Source organism: Nanorana parkeri, unplaced genomic scaffold (assembly GCF_000935625.1).
Source record: "Nanorana parkeri isolate BGI_ZX_2015 unplaced genomic scaffold, ASM93562v1 scaffold13717, whole genome shotgun sequence".
NCBI classification, from domain to species: Eukaryota; Metazoa; Chordata; class Amphibia; order Anura; family Dicroglossidae; genus Nanorana; species Nanorana parkeri.
This window is the reverse complement of record NW_017319760.1, coordinates 1-432: the sequence shown is the minus strand read 5'-3', so window position 1 is coordinate 432 and position 432 is coordinate 1. Positions and strand designations below refer to the sequence as shown.

Sequence of the window (432 nt, the reverse complement as noted above, 5' to 3'; positions counted from 1 at the left end):
CCAAGGTCACACCCCCGGGAGTCCATGGTCGAGCGCAGTCCTCCAAGGTCACACCCCCAGAGTGGCACTTACAGCAGCGCTGCCTTTGCTGGCCAGGGCCCGGGCCCGGCGCTTGGCCAGGCGGGATTTCGATGGAGGGGAGAGTCTCATGGAGCAGATTTTCTGGATAAAACTTTCACTCTCCTCACTCAGGTCGCTGTCGTGTTGGGAAAGCTGCCGGTTCACCGCAATGGCCTCCGCTGCAAAAAGTGTCAGCTCCTTGGTGCTGCTGTTCCTGGAAGAGAGAGAGAGATCCCACCAGATACAAGAAGCCAAGAGCAGCACTGCGGAACCACTACCGGGCTCATCAGTATAGACTTACCTCTGAAGAACCATCGGGGTGGGCAATCCTCTCTCCGGGGCATCCTAAAATCAGGAAACATTCAAGAGGTG

The 432-nt window shown here is 57.4% G+C and overlaps 1 protein-coding gene across 1 annotated transcript; it reads right to left on the bottom strand.

Moving 5' to 3' along the window:
* Window positions 1–6: 6 nt before the first annotated feature.
* On the bottom strand, window positions 7–415 carry LOC108804322 (MAP kinase-interacting serine/threonine-protein kinase 1-like). The gene is made up of 2 exons (XM_018576032.1): window positions 362–415; window positions 7–274 (listed from the first exon to the last, which is right to left on the bottom strand). The coding sequence occupies exons 1-2, from the start codon at window positions 373–375 to the stop codon at window positions 49–51; spliced, it is 240 nt and encodes a 79-aa protein (XP_018431534.1). The 5' UTR covers window positions 376–415; the 3' UTR covers window positions 7–48.
* Window positions 416–432: the final 17 nt, after the last annotated feature.